This window comes from Ovis aries, chromosome 7 (genome assembly GCF_016772045.2).
Source record: "Ovis aries strain OAR_USU_Benz2616 breed Rambouillet chromosome 7, ARS-UI_Ramb_v3.0, whole genome shotgun sequence".
In the NCBI taxonomy this organism is placed as follows: domain Eukaryota; kingdom Metazoa; phylum Chordata; class Mammalia; order Artiodactyla; family Bovidae; genus Ovis; species Ovis aries.
Genome location: NC_056060.1, coordinates 56,996,736 through 57,015,879, shown reverse-complemented (window position 1 = coordinate 57,015,879; position 19,144 = coordinate 56,996,736). Strand labels below are relative to the sequence as shown.

At 36.2% G+C, this 19,144-nt stretch overlaps 1 protein-coding gene across 7 annotated transcripts in view; it reads right to left on the bottom strand.

Moving 5' to 3' along the window:
* DMXL2 (Dmx like 2) overlaps positions 1-19,144 on the bottom strand; it is a 172,827-nt gene that overhangs the window by 51,937 nt on the left and 101,746 nt on the right. For 5 of the 7 annotated variants that reach the window (XM_004010612.6, XM_004010611.6, XM_060417975.1 and 2 more), the window contains exons 14-18: positions 13,455-13,544; positions 10,534-10,651; positions 6,807-6,926; positions 4,385-4,612; positions 614-2,290 (exon numbers count right to left, since the gene is read on the bottom strand). In XM_004010612.6, the coding sequence (XP_004010661.1) occupies positions 614-2,290; positions 4,385-4,612; positions 6,807-6,926; positions 10,534-10,651; positions 13,455-13,544 (2,233 nt within the window). The remainder of the gene's footprint in view (positions 1-613; positions 2,291-4,384; positions 4,613-6,806; positions 6,927-10,533; positions 10,652-13,454; positions 13,545-19,144) is intronic. The other 2 variants (XM_042252462.2, XM_042252463.2) reach the window with 1 other exon arrangement.

Sequence of the window (19,144 nt, the reverse complement as noted above, 5' to 3'; positions counted from 1 at the left end):
CTTCAACTATCTGCATAGGAAAGAATGGAATCTAGTTTCAGGAGGTAGCCAAAATTTTTCTGGTTACAGAATGAATTACGCAAGACACGCATTACATTAAAATGTATGAAAACCTCTTTCTCAAGACTTTTTGGAGAAAATTAGGTGATTATAAAAAAATTATTTGTACCTAGAAATGTGAAGATGAACAAGTTGTGCCGGGGGAGTTGGGGTGGGGGGCGCTCCTTACAAACCTGGTGGTTCAATAGTAAAATTAACAAATGGGCCATTTTTATCACTAAAAGCAAAATAAAAATAAACCATTGGAATCAATCTGTTAAAAAAAAAAAAAACGACTGTATGTCCAAAATGATATGAGTTTCAGGATAAAAACTCAGGTGAGGATGCACAAAGATATCACAAATACATAAAGTTATGTGCACAAGTCAGAGTCTACCCCAACTGTCTTTTCTTTCACAACTGATCATTTCACCTAATATTAACTGTCAACTAGAGAGAACATTTCCCTGTAAGGTTTAAAGAAAGACTGCAATTTAATACGTGAGTCATTACATAAATAACACAGACAGTTCTACTGACAAAAACTTTATAAATTTTTAGTGAGAGTATTTACCTGAGTAACTCTTATCTCTGTTTTCATCAAGCTCAGTACTGGTGGTAGCCACCGTGTCAGCCAAAGCTACAAGGAACATCTGCTCCAAACGGGTAAGGCCTGGTAGACTTGAGTGCATGAGATGACTAGAAAGTACCCTAGCATGTTCTTGGCCAAAGTAAGCTGGTCCATATTGAGAAAGATTTATTACTTTTGATTTGTTGTCTCTCTTTTCTGGCTCTAAGTCGATATCATCTGTTGTTATATCCTGGATTTGGAACAGCTCTGAGTACTGGTCCTCTGGTTGACTTTCTGCATGATCTTCACAGCTCTGTGGTACTTTGGTACTTTCTTCTGAAACTCTGTACGTTGCATCTTGATCGGCAGCAAGCAATGCATACAAGGGTAGTGGAGGAATAGAATCTATCTCAGTATAATCTCGAGTACCATCTTTGCCCATGGTGACTGTATCCTTTGCTGTACTGCCACTTACACTAATGGTTCGAGAGAGGTGTCGCTTAGTTCCTTCTCCGGCATCAGCATCTCTAACTACTGCAACTTCTCCTGCAATGCATTTTACTAAATGAGAGAGAATAGCTTTGGCCCTGCGAACTTTCCCTAAATCCATCAATTCCAACAGCTGGGTGGGATGATACTGTGGGAGAGTAGGGGAAAGGACATGTGCAGCTTCAAATAAGCCACCATCTTGAACTACAGTTGGTGAACAAAATACATCGTCAGCAATAGCCGTTCCTTCAACAATACTTTTTCTTGACAACATACTAGATTTAAAGGCAGAATGATCTTGTATTGCTGTCTCTTCTGCATCAGAACCATCAGGGTCAACGTCTCCAAATCTGACAGCGTGCTTCCACTGCGCGTATACGTGCATTTCACAATCCATTCCTACCACCAAGATCCCATCTCTTACCCAAGAGAGAGAGACAGGCAATGAAGGTGTACCATCAACAGAGGACACTAAGTCTATAGATCTAAGAAGAACCCATCGTGACCTAACTCCTTGCTTGATACTTCCACCTAGTGGTAAAGTAATGACAGCTACTCCATCCTTACTATTGGTTTGCTCAGTCACAATTCCTGAAAGCCGCCCATACATGAAGATATTAGCACCGACCCCCACTGTGAGAATGTGGGAACCATCTTCTTTGGATACCCAGTCCAAATGTACTAAATGTTTGATATTCGGAATAAGGTATCTATCCTTGCTCAAAAGTGCATCTGATTTGCTGTACACAAAGAGATTACTGTCAACACTGACCCGTGAATCAAGTACACTCCCAACTTTGACCAAATCATCAAGATGAATTGTTTGTTCTAAAACCCATTCTGACCCTCCAGTAGATTCACATTCGAATATGCAAACATGCATGGAAAATTCTTTCGAAACAAAACCATTGTGGTGGATCGGTTGTTTGTAAGCCACTGCAAGGCGACCCGTGTATGAACAGCTAACAGCAACTGGTCTTCCCACAATGCTCACTGTACTGCTATTATCTTCTCCTTCATCGTTCATCAAGGGCCATCTTCTCCAATGATAGGTTTCCTTCTCATCACTTTTACACTGTAGGTTGGTTTCCATACAACATTTCCAGAAGCGTACTTTATTGTCAGAACAAGTTGTAACGACTAAATAAGGTGCAAGGCACACTGGATAAATTGAAGAGGAACTCAAATGGCCTTAAAAAAGAAAAAGTAGGTCATCATAATAAGAGAATTACAAAACAATATGCTAATACTCAAAGTCTAGAATGTGATTAATTCAAATCCACTATGAACTTGTTCAGAATAACTCTGTAGTCCCTTACTAAATCAAATATTTCATTAAAATAAAACTCAAAATCAATTAAACAAGTCAAAGTTTAATCGATCAATAAACTTGTTATCTGCTATAAATTACATCTTTACCACACATACTTCACTGGACTTTCATGCTGTATCTTTTATCACTTTCATCATAAATACATTAACAGTCACTAGAATTTTCCCTTCAAATTCCTCTAACTGGCCCTCAAATAATCCAGACACTAGATCTACTCCACCGCAAAATGCTTTCAGTCAACCAGACAGACATTAGATCTCACCTTTTTCACAGGTTTAATTCATGCTCTCCTAACACTGAACTAGAACCATCATATTTATCCCTGATGGCCAAAAATTAACACTTCCTATTTATTGTCAACTATAACATGAGGGGTAACAGTGATTAAGACTGGGATCAGAAAGCCTGGATTCAAGTTCCAGTCTATCAACACCTTCCTAACAGTGGGAAACCCACTTAAACATCTGAGTCTGTTCTACCTATCTAATGGGGATTATGTTACTCCTTCCGTTGGAGTGTTACTGTCCAGTAAGATGTTTGAAAGTATTTTATAAAGTCCCTGCAAAATAGAATTTATCATTATTAATTCTAATAAACTTATTTGAGTATATCGTAAACTTTCCAAACACTTTGAAAGTTTCAAAAGCTAGGGATGAGTAAGAGAATCTCATACTCAAAATCATTCGCCAGTAACCAGAATAGTCTTGAACCTCTGATTCTGAGTCTTCAAAACCACTATTCTAGGAACTCCTCAATCACAAATTCCACAAATGACAGATCATTTTAAACTCAGATGTCAGTCCTACTCTCCAAACTATTTTATCCGCCTTGCTAAAGTCAGTATCACTTTAGACAAACCAAACTATAAACTTGTATCCTGTATTTTCCCCCCAAAGTATCTGCCAACTCCTGTTTAAACATACTTAATAATAGCACAATGTGGATGAAAAGCCTTAATTAAAAAAAAAAAGCTTTAATAATTCACATATGAACATGTATGTTCTTTGCAATTTTGCTATCACAATATTCCTATTTATAGGGGGCTTCCCTGGTAGCTCAGATGGTAAGGAATCTGCCTTCAATGCAGGAGACGTGGATTTGATCCCTGGGTCAGGAAGATCTCCTGAAGAAGGGAATGAATGGCTAGCCACTCCAGTATTCTTGCCTGGAGAATTCCTTGGAAACCACAGCGCAGGCAAGAAACCCTGCATTAAAACATTCACACCATAATCCGACAAGCTGATTGTATTTATTTTATATTTATCACAGGAAATAATTTCTAATATATACATGTTTCTAAAAAGATGCATCATTAGTAGAAAACAAATCTTTCTTTTTAATTTTTTATTTTATACTGCAGTGGTGGCTCAGACAGTATAGAATCTGCCTGCAATTCAGGAGATGTGGGTTTGATCCCTGGGTCAGGAAGACCTCTGGAGAAGGAAATGCTTACCCAATCCAGTATTCTTGCCTGGGGAATTCCATGGACAGAGAAGCCTGGCGGGCTACAGTCTATGGGGTCACAAACAGTCAGACATGACTGAGAGACTAACACTTTCTTTCACTTTTCATAGCTAGTTAACAATGGTGTGATAGTTTCAGGTGGATAGCAAAGGGGTTCAGCCATATATATACATGTATCCATTCTCCTCCAAACTCCCCTCCCATACAGGCTGCCACATAACATTGAGCAGAGTTCCCTGTGCTATACAGTAGGACCTTGTTGGTTATCCATTTAAATACAGCAGTGTGTATATGTCCAGCCCACAATCCCTAACTATCCCGTCCTCCATCCTCCCCCTATTAGTAATCATAAGTTCATTTTCTAAGTCTGTGAGTCTGTTAGAAAACAAAACTTTTAGTGTCAACTTTACATCTGCTTCAGAAGAGTTCATCCATCTTATGCACTGAAGACTGCTCTGAGCTACAAGTGTCCAGTTTTAACATCTTACCTGCTGAAGGTGTTGCTCTTATTAGTTCAACTCCTACTGGGAGATCAAGAGGTTGGCTATATACCAATCTAGAACTCAGAATCAGTTTACTAGCAGTTTGAAGGTTGGCAATTGATGAGGAATGTGACATGGGGCTCACGCTAGGAGAGGTTTCTGGAGAAGAGTCTACATGCTTCTGTCCAGGGACTGAAAGTAGACTGTCTGATGAAACACCTTCTGAAGCTTTAGCTTTGAAAACAAATTATGAAATACATTACTATCATCACTGTGTACATGAACTAGAACACTTTGTTATAATATAAGAAATATAGTTTCTTCAAAGTGTTCTGGAGACAAGATCAAGTTTAAAATTTTCCTTGAGAGAATTTTCTTAAACTATTTTACCCTTTCTTAGCATCATCAATTACATCACAGTGAAGAAGCACAACATGTAAGATATAGGAAAAAAACTTAAGTTCCCTAGTTTCACTGTTTTCAACCTTGAAAATACATCAAAAACTTGAGGAAGCTTTAACATGAAGATTCTCAGGCCTAAACATAGAAACACTGAGTCAGTTGTTCTGGGGTAGATTCCAGAAATCTGCATTAATAAGCAGCAGAGGTGTTTCTGAAAGAGATAGGTCATAAATCAAATTGACAAATAACAAGATACTGACTCACTTCAGAGATGAAGAAATTTAAACTTGGAAAGCTTAATGATTTTCCTAAGCTCCTATAATTAGCTAGTGGCAAAGAAGACACTAAAATACGAACCTATCAACTATCAAATGCTGAAACAATAAACACGATTTCAAGAACATAGGAAACTTCAGACAAACTTCAGACAGTACTAGTTGAATGGCTTTGTAAGCACAGTGATCTTGACCTTTGTTTAAAAAGTTTCCAGCTTTCAAATTTAGGTCAAGTGAAAAATCTCTACACAGATTTAGTTATTTGTGCTTCTGTGACATGTATGAGATACTCTGCAACATTTGTTTTATTTGCATGTTCATCTCACCCTCTGTGCCTATCTCTAGAAAATACTATATTTTCTGGTAGGTTAAGAATTCTCTTCCTTGAGGGTATTATGTAAGTGAAATAAGTCAGATGGAAAAACACAAATATCATATGGTTTCACTCATACGTGGAATATTTTTAAGTAATAAATGAACAAACAAAACAAAGACTAACACAGAAACGGAGAAAAGTCTGGTAGTCACCAGAGGGGAAAAGGCTGTGTGTGTGTGGGTGGGGGGTGTGAAATGGGTAAAGGGAGTCAACTCTATGGTGACAGATGGGAACCAGACTTTTGGTGGTAAGCAAACTGTCATGTATATAGACGTCAAATTAACTGTTGTACACATGAAACTTATATAATGCTATCAACCTCAATTTAAAAAAAAGAAATAAAATTCTCCTCCTGACAAGATTTTAGATCCTTCAACTCGTACATTTCTGTGAAACAACACATATGCCAAGAATTAACTCCAAAGGCTTTGAAAAGATTTGGGGATTCCTCCTACCACAAGAGGATTAGGCTCAACCAGGCATGGGTAAAGGTTCTACTGAATCATTTGGCTTTTTCAATGCCAGTTCAGGGCCCAGTTAGAACTGCTATTTACATAGTTACATGATGATGTTGATTACCAAGGGAACAAAAAACATATACACTAGTATTTTTCTGTAATGTTTAGTATGTATAAAATCATTAAAATTATATAAAAATCAACTTTCAAAACTCTCAAAAATTTTGGAATAATCAATTTAAGGCGGATACAGTTTGATAAGGCTAACCATGCAATTATTCATTTAAATTCTCTCTCAGGAAGTCAAAGTTTGTTTTAAAAAGAAAGATTCATAATCAATTTCTGTACTTCATATTATACATCTTCTGGTTTGCAAAAACATCAATATGAATATGAATGGCAAAAGTATGGCTGAAATTTTTTTTTAATCACTGCTGTATTTCCTAATATTCCACAAAATCAGTTCCACCCTTTTGAACTTCAGAATCACATTTTTCTAAATAGCAAATCTGCTTCTTTTAGAGATGCTATAGCAAATGTGCACAGTATCAGATGACAGTGTGTATTAACCAACAAAAAATTATAATATTAATTTTACAGGCAAAACTGACTTATAGAGACATGGTATCTAGAACAGAGTCATAATAGACCTTTAGTACAAACTAATTAAAAATCAATCAAATTTATTAATTCAATATGTCTAATGTACCCATTTGGTTTGTTTTTAGATTAACCTGTTTCATTAACAATTTATGGCCCTATAATTAAAAGTTTGGCATATACATACTTCAACTCAGCAATTCAATTTATAGTTCACTGGATCACCATTTTAAAGAGTTAACCAACCTAAAGCATGTCCAGTAAAAATGAATTTATCTCATATTATCGCTACATAAAATTGTTATATAATTACTTACCTAAACATGCCTGTATGGATTTAAGATGAAGGTGCCACATGTGGAGAATAGAGCAATTATCGCTGTCCTTTTCAATTACTACTAGAAAGAACTTTTCTGAAAATGGTGGTGGCCGATATCCTATTGTTAAAGGAAAAGAAATATTTAAGTTAACATGTTTCTATAGGCAACCCACTCCAGTACCCTTGCCTGGAAAATCTCATGGACAGAGGAGCCTGGTAGGCTACAGTCCATGGCGTCACAAAGAGTCAGACACGACTGAGTGACTTTACATGTTCACATGTTTCTATAGGGTTAAGAGAAAGACATTTGTTTAAACAAAATCTCTTGGTATGTACTGGAAGGAAACGGAAGAAAAGATGTTTAGAAACAGTTTTATATCTTTTGTGCTAAAAGTTAAGTGGCTATCAAAGACTAATGGGGCTATGTCATTAAGTACAAAAGCCAACATGAATGGATGCCTACTGATCAAAGATTGGACCATCTGAACAACAAAGAATAAAAAAGAACACAATTTATTAAAACACATTCATAAAAATACCAAAAATGAGAGGGCACTTAATGGTAAGTGAAGAAAGGAAGGACAAGGAGGACCAAAAGGAAGAAATGAAAGGAAGAGAGAGAGAGAAAGCAAGAGGGAGAGAGGGAGCAAGTCAGCCTCACTGGATGCCCCTGGAAGTAACTGGGGCACTAACTCCTTAAATGGAAAACTAGAAATTAAATGCAAAGAATGAAGTAAACATATATTCTGCTTTTTCTATATGTAAGATATGTAAGACAGTCATGGATAGAGGGCTGATTGTGGTGGTACAGAAGAGAGACTTTTTAGAAATTTTACATTTTATGAAAAGATTATTTGTGAACACAATTTTTCCTGTTGACAATTACATTTTTCATATAGGATAATGAGATCCACAAAGGACAGCAAAAACTTTCTTGAAAAATGTAAACCTATACATTATATGAAGTTATGGGTGTGAGACTTTTGAAAACTGTAAAGCACCACAGAATTTAAAGAATATTTCATTCAATGAAAAGAAAGAACAGAAAAAAATGAAAACTCATAATGGCAAGTCATTGGCAAGGAGCACTGCTAAAACGCAAATTGTGGCCTCTGAATACCATGCTCCATGGGAAGGAACAATTTGGGGGTGGGGGGTGACTCCATTCTTGCAAAGGCTATTTACAAGAGAAGCCTGGTATATCTTGCTGTGCCTGAAAGAAAGCAAATTATCAAAACTAATGGGTTGTGTCAAAAGGACTCGGGACCAACTGAAAGTATCTTCACCAGTCTAATACAGGACAATGTGAACATTAAAATTATGATTGCACTGACTGAAATATGTTAAGTATATAAAAATTAATGACTGATATATCTTTGTATGCATATTATTCAATAAAGAGTTTTTATAAAATGGGTTCATAATGACACACAAAATAAAAAGAAAGACAACAACATTCATCCATAACCACCAACAGGAACCTGGGAACAAACTCCTCTGAATTCATCAATTAAAGAGAAAGAACTAAGCACTTACTCCGCCTTTTCTAAAAAGAACTCTATTTCAAGACAGCCAAAAAGCTCTCGTGGATAAGGAAAAGCTTTTCCTTCCAAATGCTTTCCAGCTAATAAATAAATGAGAATTGATAAAACTAGAAAATCATACTTGAAAATCCTTCATGAAATAATTGACTTAAAAGCAACAATATCAATGGAAGAAACCATGAGATAATAGACTGCCGGCATATGTTACACTGGCGGCACCAGGTCAATTTTCTGAATCCTAGCATCACTAAAAATGAGACATCCTAACATTATGTTCTTTCTTATGTCCTTCTGTGATGGACATAAGAGCTCATTTGCACTTCACAGGAAAAATTTTAAATGACATCCACAAGTAACTGGTCAGAAAAACTGCTATAAAATAACTTTCTCTAAAACAAATTAGTGGCATGATAAGAGTATAAAGGGGGATTACTTTAGCTTAAAAGACTCCTAGAAATGAAACACTATGTGTGGACTCTATATGGATATGGATCCAAACAAATTAAGAACCAACAATGCTGGGCTTCCCTGGTGGCTCAGTGGTAAAGAATCTGTCTGCCAATGCAAGAGACGTGGGTTTCATCCCTGATCTGGGAAGAACCCATATGCCCTGGGGCAACTAAGCCTATGCACCACAACTGCTGAGCCGGTGCTCCAGAGCCCGGGAATGGTAACTCCTGAGCCCGTGTGCTGCAACTACTAAAGCCTGTGCTCTGCAACAAGAGAGGCCACCACAATGAGAAGCCCAGGTACCACTAAAGAATAGCCCCCACTTGCCACAAGTAGAGAAAAGCCCATGCAGCAACAAAGGCTTAGCATAGCCGAAACAAAGCACTTAACAGTGTACAGAATGCGGCAGGGAAAGGGAAGAGGAGAAACACACACTTCAAGTCCCTTAAGAAAACAGCTATAAAATCAAGAACATTGAGGAAACTGTACAAAAACTAAAGGAGACATATGTATACCTATGGCTGATTCATGCTGATGTTTGAGCTAGCCTCACAGAGTACAGGAACTCATTCTGATTTTCCACTAAAGGAAATGAAATTAACCATACAAATTCAGTAGAAACGTCTTCCTTAAAAGTCTATACATAATTCTGTAATAAAAGCTATACTCAGAAAATAAAGTATGACCTTCTAATACTTACAAGCTACAACCAGATAAAGTATCTGGAAACTCTTCGAAAATTAAAAACTATTCATTACAGAAAATGAATTCTTAAAGTAGGACATATCTTTCTACCCTCAAACAGAAAGTATTCTACTCAGTATGGCTATTTTCAAATTTCACTTTCATATAGAACATGAATGTTTTATAATTACAAAGTTGTAACCTCTAAAAGGAATATTTTAAGCTAAATAATAAAAGTTTAAACTAAACAGCATATGGTTTACATTTGTACATTTTATTTTTAATTGGAGGTTAATTTCTTGATAATATTTGATGGTGTTTGCCATACATCAACATAAATCAACCATAGATATACATATGTCCCCTCCCTCTTAAACCTCCCTCCCCATCCCTGAATGGCCTTAGGAGAACTACTTTCTCTCAAGAAGGAAATACAACCTTTCAGACAGGAAATCTATGAGACAGTACCTTTAATGCTCAGAGTACCTGAGTTTCCTGGTATACCATACAACATAATATCTTCCTTCTATAGTCATCAATAATCTTTAGTAAACTTATACTACAGTTAATTGGCTTCCTTAAGATACCACAGGGATACCTACTACCAATCAAAATAATTTAACTGTAGTGTTGAACAATCAGGGTTAAGTTTTTAAACAATTAAACTAGATTCCATAAATAACATTTATTGGCAAAGGCTATGTCACCAGTGAAAGTATCTTTCAAAATATAATTTTAAGGGAGGTTGGGGGAGAATGGGTACATGTATATGTACGGCTGAGTCCCTTTGCTGTCCACCTGAAACTATCACAGCATTATTAATCAGTTACATCCCAATACAAAATTAAAAGTTTAATTAAAAAATAAATATATCCAATTTTTACCCACATATATTCTTTACCCAGAAAAAAACAATAATGACAGAACTGGTGTATTTGTAAAAAAATCATGAGAGTGATGACTTTTGATAAAAGACCTACACTCAGTGAAAGTTTAGAATTTTTTTAAGATTAAGGTATCAAACTCAAGACTATTTTTTAAAAGTACCTTGGGATGGTTGAAAAAATATTTCTGTTTCCTTTTTTTCCATATCTTCCTTATGTGGTTTATATCCTCTAATGAAGTCTTCTTGAAACACATGAAGCAACTGTGTATTTGAGCCACACTACAAATATGAAAAGAAGTAAAGTTTTATCTTTGCAATTCCATATCTTCCACTCACTACCTCTCCAAGAACCCCAATGCAGAAGAAATAAATCCAACAATTTCTATTCTTTATAGAATAACTAAGTATAGTGGGAAAAACAAGAGAAAAAGTCATTAGATAATTTACTTTCATATATTCTATAGTCAATAGCAGAACTGTGAAACTAATAAAAACAAATCAATAGGTTTGCATCTCGGAAAAAAAAAAGTACTGCCAAAAAACAAATTAAAAAACAGGTTTCAACACCGGATGGAGAAGGCCATGCAGACCATATTAAGCACACTACTACAGGTCCCTTTTTCTTATTCCACTTGAGAACCAGAAAAAGAAAACCCAGAAGATTCCTCAAAGTACTTCCAAAAACTCTGTCTGGTAGGAATTATGAAGAATCCCATAACAGCCAGTGGGAATGACACATCTGTGAAAAAATGTATCTACATTTAAGTAAGTAGGATTTCTAAAAGAATGGATGAAACATCACAATCAGCTGATTCTACATAATCACGTGGGACCACACAGAGAAGAAAAGATGATCACAAATAGCTACTCGGAATCACAAAAGTGAACTGAAATTCAAAGACAGGCTAAACCCAAACAAAAACGTACTGTGGAAGTAAGTCAAGACAATTAATTAGATGGCTATCCAATGGATTTCAAGGAGGGGAAGCAACTGTGATAATCCTGGCACTCAGTGGATGGGCTACAATCTTAGGGTATAAAGCAAATCAGCCTCCTTTCATAGTAGAAGGAAATTAAAGGACTATTGATCAGATTGACCAACAAATTTTTAATGAAAATTATAAGGTATTTTTATGTCTCTCTATATAGAAACACTAAAAAAAAAAAAAAATCCCTTCACAGTCAAAGCATAAACAGTCATCTCCTCCAGGGAAGAAGAATGTTGCTGCTGTTGTTTAGTCGCTAAGTTGTAACCAACCTTCTGCAACCCCATGGACTGTACTCTGCCAGGCACCTCTGTCCACGAGTAAGTAGGTTGCCACTTCCTTCTCCAGGGGATCTTCCCAACCCAGGGACTAACTAGAAGGCAGATTCTTTACCACTGAGCCACCAGGGATGCCCAAATGTGAGAAAAGGGAAGGGTGACACCTTTATGGATACAGAAATAATACAGCACACTGGAAACAAATGTAGAATGAGTTCTAAAGTTTGTAATTCATAAGCATAAGCCATTTGTCAGTGCTTGCAGTTTACCAGCCCTTGTGATAAAGAGAGCCACAAATGGAAAGGGAAAAAATTCTTCAATAAGAATGAAGTAAAAATCAAAACGCTAAGTGAAAAAGGTCTGTAATAATATACCATAGTGAAGAGTAGAGAAGGGGGTACCCTGGGGAAATGAATTTAACAGCCAGTTCACTAAAAATTAAGACATTTATGTGAATGAAGCTAATACACTCTTCTCCTATATCCCTGTGGAGTAAAAAAAGGAAATTATAGGTTAAGGGTTTCCTGAAATTAGTAACGTCTGGCAGCCACATTTCTGTTGCCAAGAGCTGATGTGGTCATTTCTCTACAGTGGTGGAAACTTTTCCTGACATAATGTGCAAGGGCTATGAAAAAATAATGACCTAACTGTATTTGTTTTTAAATATGGTCAGCTCTTTCTTCATTTCCTTGTTTGAAAATTGTTGGCAACTTCCTCACCAAAGTAACCTTTTTTCATATTTGGAATGAATACACTACTCTATCCCCTTTAGTCCATAAACATGACCCTGAAGAAACAAATATCCTGAGGGCTATGATGGAATTTACAAACTCCCCATAGATAAAAGCATTCTCCTTCTTTCCTAAGTCAACTAGGGAAGAACACTGCCCACATCAAAGAACTGTGATTAGAGCGTAAATGCATGCTTTGATCCTACTTCTATCTTCATTTTAATCGATCTCATAAAAAATATATAATACCTAGCCTAACAAGCCAAACACTCCAAAGGCATCTACTGAGCTGAAGTAAGTAATAATATTTGGAATTTAGAAAGATGGCAGCGACAACCCTGTATGCGAGACAGCAAAAGAGACACAGATGTATAGAATAGTCTTTTGGACTCTATGGGAGAGGGAGAGGGTAGGATGATTTGGGAGAATGGCACTGAAACATGTATAATATCATAAATGAAACGAATCACCAGTCCAGGTTCGATGCATGATACTGGATGCTTGGGGCTGGTGCACTGAGACAACCCAGAGGGATGGTACGGGGAGGGAGGAGGTGGGAGGGTTCAGGATGGGGAACACATGTATACCTGTGGCAGATTCATGTTGATGTATGGCAAAACAATACAATATTGTAAAGTGATTAACCTCCAATTAAAATAAATAAATTTATATTTAAAAAAAAACACAAACTGAGCCTCTATGCAGCTGTACTGTATATAAATCATTATAAATTTTCACCACGGTAATCAAAAGAAATTGGCTATATTTAGTATCAAACAACAGAATTACTCTCTGAATGAAATACAGCTGACCTCTGAACAACACGTAAGAATGATATACATTCACTTCGGTGGGAATTTTTTCAATAGTAAATATTACAGTACTACATGATCTGCAGCTAGTTGGATATACAGATGCAGAACTGAGGACGTGGAGAGCCGACTGTTAAGTTATAAGTGAATTTTCTATAGTGAGAAGGGTCAGTGCTCCTAATTCCCACGTTCAAGGTTCAACTGTATATCATATGCCCGTAAAGCACTCTGGGATAAAGCAAGTTAATACCACCAATTCACAAACACGTTTTTACTTGGTTGGTTATTGCATCAAGTTCAATAATACAGCCAGGTCGAGCAGTTGACTGTTGGCTCACAATATTAAACACTTCTCCAATAAGTTTCTGTTAAAAAAAGAAAGAAAGAAAAGGTTCATAGTCAATAATATATCTACTGTCAGTATGACACAGCACCTTGGATATTTAAGGCTCTTCTAAATAGTCACTGATTTGCAATGGCAATTCACAAATTCAAAGAAATATTTCAACTTTTTATACTCACTCTCATTTTTAAAATTAACTAAGCAGAAAAACCTATAGTGATTACATAAGCAGTATACGATTTCAAGACATCTAGTTCTTTGAACATGTCTTCATTTAGCAACCCTAATGCTCCAACACAGACCTGGCTGAGGACATGGCCCTATGCCTATGTGGATGGCTGCAGACCTACAATGCTATTTAAAAACACAATCTTGCTAGGGCTTGTACTTGCCCTCAACGATAGGGGCAAAGGATGAGAAGAAGTAGGATTCTGTGACTTGGGATGGAGATGTGTAAACAGAGGAAGCCTAACTCTGGATCCCCAAACCACAAAATCTTTCTGCTAAAAAATAACATAAATAAATAAAACACAGCCTTCCTTCCTTCTCCTTTCAAGCAGCCCTCTCTTTGCACAGAAATCTTTCAGTTACATCACCTGAAGCAATTACTTCTCGTGGAGATGCCCATCCTCCTCAGCACTACCTCCACTCTTACCGCCTTCAGAGCACTCAGAGTAGTAAGATCCCAGCTTAGCCCAGCATGTAAGTACAAGGTTAGCTATGGGAAAGTAGCAATATACACTGGAGTTGTAGAATCTTTCCAATTTATATCAGCAGAATTCCAGAGGGTGTGCATGGGAACAGATTCTAGGGTTATTAGACAAAGACAAAATAAGTGCTTGGGCAGGGATGAATTTATTGTTATAGGTACATTCACCCAAGATTCAGGATTTTAAATGTTAGTTCAGACACCTGGAAGTGCTGCCAACAGTCTGCTGGGTTTGTCCATTTGAAACCTGGACTCAACTGTGACCTACAATTAGTGAGTTTAGAACACTGGAATTTCTCTAACATACCATGAATCTTTGCTCCTTACAAGTGTGGTCACTGGAGCAGCAGCTTTTTACAAATGCAGTCTCTTAGACTCCAAAGCTAACACATGTGTATTTTAATAAGCTCTCTAGATGATTCATGGGCATGCTGAAGTTTAAGAAGTACTGTTGCAGATCAATGGTTCTCAGCCTTGAACTATGGTTCAACTATGAACAATGGTTCTCAGCATATGGAACTAATAATCTCTGGTGCTTAGGTCCTATTTGTAGATACTGACTTATTGGTTCTTGGGTATAATCTGATCATCAGGCATTTTACAAGCTCTTCAGCTACATCCAACATATGGCCATGGTTGATATCCCCTTACAGGAATATCTATCTGCCAGCACTATAACTAACAAACAACTGAATGCCTTGTTCAACACTACAGGATCCCACTCAATGTCACCTTCAATTTTAAGGGGGCATCAAAAGCTCAAAAATAAAGATCAATAAATTCTTAATGCAGTATTTTTAAATAAAAATTAATACAGCAAATAATAATGAAGAAAAAGTAGCAAATGTTTTAATACAGGATTCAATAGTGTCTTGATGAGCCATACTGAAGCCCAAGACAAAAGCAAAACTGCACAGACATGTTTTCATATGTTTTTTTAAGGTTAATTTTTTTCAGAACATTAAAGTGGTTGAAAAACATTAAAAAATAAAAGGTAGTATATTGAAACTCACAAAATCATTTAAAATTTATTTTTACCAAAAATAATTTAACTTCAGTTTACCGAAACTTCTTTTTGAAGGGCAACATTGTGACTGGATTTTTTTTTTAAGTTCCCAAGTCCACCTCTAAGTATGGATAAGACTGCACTAAGTAAAATTTGTGAATTGGTTCTAGAAAATCCAAACACAATGCTGACTTTATATTACAAATTACTGACACTGCATGTCACTTAAAACTATTTGAGATGAAATTTCTATTAAGACTTAAATTATCAAAATATTTAAAAACCAAGTCAGTGGCTGGTTTTTGTAAACAAGATTATCCATATAACATTATTTTGCTCCAGTGAGCAATTCTAAATCTAAAGCATTTCAGTTAATTTTTCATATCTTCATTTTGAACATGAAATTAGTGTGCTGTAGTAGTCAGAATAATGGCCCCAAAAGGTATCTACATTCTAATTCTTAGGACTTATGAATATATGTTACTTTACATGGCAAAAAAAAAAAAAAAAGTACATATGCGATTAAAGATCTTGCTATGAAGAGGTTATCCTGTATTATGTCCAATATAATCTTAAAGAGAGGAAATATGGTTTGATTTGGAGAAAAAGATATGACAAGAGAAGCAGACACCAGAAAGAGAAAAGGATTTGAAAATATTATGTACTATGTTGCTATCTTCAAAAGGCAAGATGAGGAAGAAAGACAAGAAATACAGGTAGCCTGTGAAGCTGGAAAAGGTTTAAAAAAGAAAAAAAAGACTCTCCTCTAGTGTCTCCAGAGAGACCATGGCTTGGCCAATATCTTGGTTTTAGAGCCTCTAACCTCAAAGATATAATAAACGTGTTGTTTTAAGTCACCACGTTTGTGGAATTTTGTTACATCAGCAGTAGGAAACTGATACAGATATCCACCAACAATTTTTATCTGACATGTACTTTTTCTAATAATAATTAATATCACATCTGATAATGTATTTCCAACTTTTTTCCATTCATTTCAGATTCATTTCACACGTCTTGTTAAAATTTTATACCCACAAAACATACTTTCTTCTTCCCAAGTTTCTCCTTCTTACTCATTTTAAGTTACAACTCTAAACTGATAAGAAACAGATTTATAAACAGAAAATTTCAAATAGAGAAAATTAGATAAGTAGATTTTTTTTCGCACTTTGGAATGTGTTCTTTTTGTTTTTTTAATTTTGCCTGTGAGGGCTCTTTGTTGCAGAGCACGGCCTCTAGAGTGTGGGGTTTTGGTAGCTGTGGCACACCAGCTTAGTTGCCCCAGGGCACGTGGGGTCTTCCTAGATCAGGGATGGAACCCATGTCCCCTGAATTGGCAGGTGGATTCTTAACCACTGGACCACCAGGCAAGTCCTGTCTCTGGAGTCTTCTGTTCAAGAATTTAGCTTATGAAAGTAGAAAGGGTCAAAAATTTTCTACAATGAATAAATATTACATTTTAACTTTAAAAAAATGAAAATGGAAGGTTTAAGAAAAAACTACATTTGTAACTACACTTGAACAGAAGACCAAGATAAATTTTAAAATTCCAAGAACGTATTCATCTGCTCTAAATGAAATTTCTATTTTCCTGGAAAAATAATGCCCAGGTTATTGATACATTTTGCCAGTGAGAAGAATGAACCATAGAGTATGTACTCTGAGAAATTATGGGGATTGACACAGCCAAAAGACAAAAAGCAGACAAATGTTATTATTTTCAAAAAGGAAAACAGCATACTTCTGTAAGCTGGAATAAAGAGCCTGATGTCTATTTAGTACATTTTAGTCATCAAGACATCAGGGTACACACAATCTACTATACATTAAAACAATCTCATACAAATCTGACTTCCTTTTTTGATTACAAGAGATTTGGCAGACAGGGTGTATTTTATTTGCATGATAAGCTGACTCATGGAAATACTTGGGATAAGCTGAAGAAATATTCTAGACAATAAAAAATGGAGAAAGATTTCAAATGTATACTGCTAGGTCCTTTTTTCAGCCCAGTACATTTAACATTTCTGTAATAAAATTCAGAAATTACATCTGAATTTCATCTAATTGACTTAGATGAAAACGCAGAACAACATTCATCGAACAGGCTGATGATGTAAGTCATATAGAAGTAACACAATTAACAGAATCTGGATTCAAAAAGATACTAAACATCTGTACCTTTAGTGAAATGTAATAGGGAAGTAAGTCTATATTTGAGTCCCAAACTCAAATGCACAAATATAAGATAGCTTGCTAGCAAAAAAAAAAAAGACTCTGATGTTTACTTGAAAGCTCAATATGAATTACATACAAAGAATGTGGCATGACTGACAAGACATAATCTACTGAGAGAGGGCATAATACTGCTATATTCTAGAGATCCTACAATTTCCAGTGTATAAACAAACTGAAAGTTGCTCAGAACAGTAACCAGGGTCAAATACAAAGCAGTTAGATAAATCTATCGGCAGAGGAGCAGCAGGTCTGGCCTGAGGGAACAAATTTGGGGATTACAAGATAGGTGTCTGAGGTGATCTCTCACGTAAGAAATGTTGTTGTTTAGTCACTCAGTCGTGCCCGACTCTTTTGAGATCCCATGGACTGTAGCCCGCCAGGCTTCTCTGTCCATGGGATTTCCCAGGCAGGAATATTGGAGTGGGTTGCCATTTCCTTCTCCAGAGGATCTTCTTGATCAAGGGATTGACCCCACGTCTCCTGCACTGGCAGGTGGATTCTTTACCACTGAGCCACCTGAGAAGCCCAGAAGAAACATTAGACTTATTCTAAATGAAACTACAGCTAACAAGTAGAGTTTAAGTATTACAAATTTAACTTCAATATAACTGTGATGGTAATTCAAAGACTGAATGTGCTGCATTTAGAGTGGAGTTTCCCTCCTCAGACGTCGGAAGACAAGCTGGCAGGAATATGGTAGAGAGAAACAAAGCATCAGACAGCTAGTTAGACTAGGGGAACTTCAAATCTTCCACCTACGTAATTTTAAGTGCTACTTTTCTAGACTTTCTCTATGTAAACCTTGTGACTCCAATCCAATTATCACTGTTTTTGGAATAAGAGTTAGACACGTGCTTTCCTGTATCCACTTTCAGGCCATCTTCTCACTCAACAAAGACTAAGGATCTATCTTTCTAAATCTTATCCATTCATCAAAAATGAACTCGAATACTGTCCTTAATAAAAACTTCTATGGCTACCCTAATCTGATCTCTCTCGCCTCTGAATTATGAAATAGTGTTTGCCAATTGATTATATATCACCTTCAGATACCTCTCTGTCTTAAACTGTTATTTAAACTTTTAATAATTTCTCTCAACTAAATTTAAATCTCCTTAAAGGCAGACACTGTAGTCCCTATACATCTAGGGACACATGACAGGCATTCAAAACCAGTCACTGATTTTCAATACTGGGAGCATTTTTATTAGAACAAATATTTTATAAAAAGCCATGTTTTCACAGCGAAATGGAAAATTCACCATTCAAACCTGAGTATTAACTAACATGCATGACTTCCAGCTGAAATACAGAATGAGTGGAATGAGATACTGCCACCCACTGATAACATATTCTAACCACAGGACTTTTTAAAATAATGACTCAAGCTAAGAAAAGTTCAAATTTTCCCAACCTAAACATACAGCTTGGTGAAGCTCCCTTAAAACCTTTCTTGAACAAAGAAAAATTAACAGAACCAAATGACAGAGTGAAAAATGTCAAGAAAAAAAATATAGTTTAGGAAAAAATTCATATTTATTTCTTTAAATGTAAAGTTGATGTGTGCTGTATAAACTGTAATTTTTTTTCTGGACTACGGGGATTCTAGTTCCTCAACCAGGGACTGAATCTGGGCCATAGCAGTGAAGGCATCATTAGGTGGTAA